General features: G+C 27.4%; 1 protein-coding gene across 1 annotated transcript; it reads left to right on the forward strand.

Moving 5' to 3' along the window:
* The first annotated feature begins 864 nt into the window (after nucleotides 1–864).
* On the forward strand, nucleotides 865–3,075 carry LOC101501343 (uncharacterized). Its single transcript, XM_004491886.4, has 2 exons — nucleotides 865–1,107; nucleotides 1,944–3,075. Exons 1-2 carry the CDS (start codon nucleotides 945–947, stop codon nucleotides 2,864–2,866), a joined length of 1,086 nt encoding a protein of 361 aa, XP_004491943.1. The 5' UTR covers nucleotides 865–944; the 3' UTR covers nucleotides 2,867–3,075.
* The last annotated feature ends 1,149 nt before the right edge of the window (nucleotides 3,076–4,224 follow it).

Genomic DNA, 4,224 nt, shown 5'->3' on the forward strand with positions numbered 1-4,224 from the left:
TTAATTATAAATATTTGAAAATATATACTTCAAATATAAAAACCTACCTTTAGAGAAAAATTGTAAAAATGTTTGATACTCTCATTCTGTGCTACTAGTTATCCAGAAAGGATACATGCACTTCCTATGCGTTGGTCATGTGTCATGGATTGCTTACATTCACAGATTGTGTGGCTACTTTCCTTAGTCTCGTGAATCAACACATAGTTCCAACCATACACACCTTTTGGCATTTTCATATACCATCAAAGGAACACGTATATCTATCCATTAATTAAATTGTTAATTTGTCAATAATACCTTTAGTTATTTAGTGCACAAAAGAGAAATATACGAGATGAGACAATAAATAATTAAAGATATAGATACTATAGAAAAAAATAAATAATAATATTAAAAATAACAAATTTTATTGTTTATTTTAATATATATTAGAGATGTAAAATTAATTATAAGTTACTTACTTTAGTTATTCAGTTACGAGTTAGTTATTCTACTTAAAATTTAATTTTTTTTATAATTTGGATATATGATCTTCATTATACTTACTATTGTAATTTTCTTTTTTATTTGATAAATAAAAAAATTATCTTTATTTTTTTCTCTTTGATACTTAATATTAATATTTTGCGGAATGTATTAATATATATATATAAATTGTCAAAAACAATTAAAAGTTAACAAAAGTAGAAGATATGAAAAAAGTTCCAACCATTTCTAACAATGTTAAATTACCTTCTTTAATTCCTATTCTAGCTGTTTGGTGATGGGACAAATGTACAATTACTGCATTATAGTTTACAGTTGAATTGCTTTTGTATGATAGGAATAAATAGCCTCTTTAGGACTTCGGCTATAACATTATATATTAGTGTGTTTGGTGTCTTTATCAAAGATAAAAACATACACACTTTAATAGAGTTTCTGAGAGAACAAAGCTTAGAATGTCTTGGTTCCTTGTAATACTGTTTCTGATAGTTACATTTGGTAGTTTTTCTGAGGCTAGCCATGACAAGAAACCTCTTCCTTCTGCTGTTGTTGTTGGCACTGTTTACTGTGACACATGTTTCCAACAGGATTTCTCCATGGATAGCCATTTCATTTCAGGTCCATTTACTTTAAAGGAATTCATTTTATCTCTCTCTCTCTCTCCATGTAGACGGTTAAGCCTATGTTTAGTTTTACGGTAAAATTTGCAAAATCACCATAACCGTAGTGATTTTGTAAATTTAATTGCAAAACTAAATATATACTAAGTCAGCTGACATATTAATGACGTGTTTATTTAGTGTATGACATATATTGTTATAAAATATTGACAAAAGTGATTATATTCAATTACTTTTATTTTTTTATATTATTATTAGTAGGTTGTTATAAAAATCAAAAATTGAACCAAACAAACTTAACTATGATGGTCAATTCATGAATAGATGTTTGATTTATCAACTATCTGTCACAGTTTAATTTTTTCAATGCAGTTCAGTTTGAATTAACAGTTTAATTTTGATTTTTTTAAAACAATCATGATATTTAGTTTTGTTCATTTTTTCAATAATATTAATATCAGTTGATAGTAGTAATATGGTACCATTTGGTTCATAGAGATACATTCGGTTAAAAAAAGTAGAGTTCAGTGTTTTGTAAATGTAGTTTCGGTTCAGTTCAATAATATAAAATTGGTGCACCGAACGACTATACTAGTCTCATTTGAGACGAACCATTAAGAGTTCAATTTGGTTCTACCAAATTACTATAGTATTACAATTCGGTTCAATTTTTTTCCCGAACTAAACCATAAATAATTCTAATTATTAATGTAATCATGTGAGTTTCGTCTCAAATGTTTGTGTGAGTGAAAGTGCTTTGAATGAGGATACTTTCAAGTGTTTTGTTGAGTGAATTTTATGCTCTGTTGTCTTACAAAAATTCTTGTGAAACAGGTGCATCAGTTGAAGTAGAATGCAAAGATGGAAACAAAATTTCAAAACCAACAAGAAGATTCAAGAAACAAGTAAAAACAAACAAGCATGGTGAATTCAGAGTCCAACTCCCATTCTCAGTTAGCAAACATGTGAAAAAAATCAAAGGATGTGTTGTGAAATTAATAAGCAGCAATGAACCATATTGTGCTGTAGCCTCAACAGCCACATCTTCATCACTTCACCTAAAATCAAAAAAACAAGGACTTCACATTTTCTCAGCTGGTTTTTTCTCATTCAAACCACTTAAACAACCAAATCTTTGTAACCAAAAACCAAAAAACAAGAATCACCATCTTTTTGATTCTTTGAAAACTTCATCATATATTCCTAATTACATTGATCCATCATTTCAACCACCACTTCAAGATCCAATCACACCACCTAGTCTTGGTGATGTTCTTCCTTTGCTTCCACCACTTCTTCCACTATTACCAAAACTACCCCCATTGCAAATACCAATACTGACACCACCAATCCCTAGAGAAAAAATCAATGATCAATATTCCACATTATCACAATCAACTAAAAATCCAAAAAAAGTTGAAAAAGTGGATAACATTGAAACATTTAATATTCCTCCTAATCCATTGTTTCCACCACCATTAGTACCTAATAATCCATTATTACAACCACCAAGTTCACCACTTATTCCTCCTAACCCATTTCAACCACCAACACCACCACCATCATTTTTTCCTCCTAATCCATTACAGCCTCCTCCATCAAGATCTTCTTCACCATTGTTTCCTTTTCCATCTGTACCAGGTTTTGGTCCTTCTCCTTCACCACCTTCACCACCACCAAGTTTGTCTTTTCCTTTTCCTCCAATATTCCCTCCACCTGGTACAACTCCTCCTTCTTCAAAGAAGGCTTCTCCTTAACAAAATTAACCGAAGACAACCTCTTAAACAAATCTCAATTGTCTCGAAGATTAGTCTTTGCAGTTGTGAGCAACATAGTTAATGTATTTACTATCTACGCATTATTCTCTAATAACTCCTTCCTTGTGATGTACTTTACTTTTTTATTATCTTTTCTTCATGGATATTATAATATGGTATGATGTTTAGTAACTAATTATTTATATTTATACTAATCTATCTATATACAATTGTAATCAACTTTTTACATTAATAATTCTATTGAAAAGATGACCAGTTTACCAAAAAATGAGACATTCACTATTACAAAATATTACACAAATGGCATGTTAATCGATTTTAAATTCCATTTTATGCGTTAAATCATATAGTAATTTTTTTTTCTTTTCGAAAAGTAATATATTTTAATAAAATTAATGGCATTTATTTTCACAAATACAATTTTGATTAATTTTTTTTACTATTTAATATTTATCAAAATTTATATTACATAATTAATTCAAAATTTTTCATAAATATATTATAGAAAATACCACATTAATATGCCAGAAACATGATAAATAATTATATTTTTATCTTTAGTCAACAAAATATTATATTTCTATATGGAACTTTTTTAGTATCAAATTTTATCTAACATTTTATATCAATTGTCAGTCAAATCAATTAGAAAAATATTCTAATTATACTTTTTTTTCTTCTGACATATGAAATATCAAACTTTTCTGTCTTATGATGATTTTGTGTGCTCATTAATTTTATTTTGTTGCATTATCATCATGAAATTTGACTTTACTAATATTCACATAATGTTGCTAGTATGTAAGTAAAAATAAATTAAGTCAAATTAAATTAAATTTTATAAGGCTTTAGTTTTATTTATTAAAAATTTAAGATTTAAATTTTATATGTGGTTTATTATAATTCCAAATTTAATAAAAAATTAATATGACATATTAACATTCTTAAAAACATATTTCACTTAAATATATATTTGAATATATAAACAAACATATATTTTAAACTTAAAAATTGCATAAAACAAAGGAAAAAAAAATAAAAGCAAAGAGAACATAAACCAAACCCATGAAAATAAAAATAAAAAAAAACAAAAAAAAAACATTCGAGCTAATTAAGTGTTTGACAATTGGCTATTGTACCCCCCCATTTAAACCTATACCCCCCCAAATTGTTGAAAATCCAATTTTATCCTTAAAAAATTCATAAAATTCATTTAATCTCAGTTAAAAAAAATTACCCAAAAATCTGACCTTCCTGAAATTTCCGGTAAGTTGCATCGAAATTTCCGGTAGTTATAATTGTTACCGGAAATTTGAAAAATGAAATTTCCGGTAGTT

Source organism: Cicer arietinum, chromosome 3 (genome assembly GCF_000331145.2).
Source record: "Cicer arietinum cultivar CDC Frontier isolate Library 1 chromosome 3, Cicar.CDCFrontier_v2.0, whole genome shotgun sequence".
NCBI lineage: Eukaryota > Viridiplantae > Streptophyta > Magnoliopsida > Fabales > Fabaceae > Cicer > Cicer arietinum.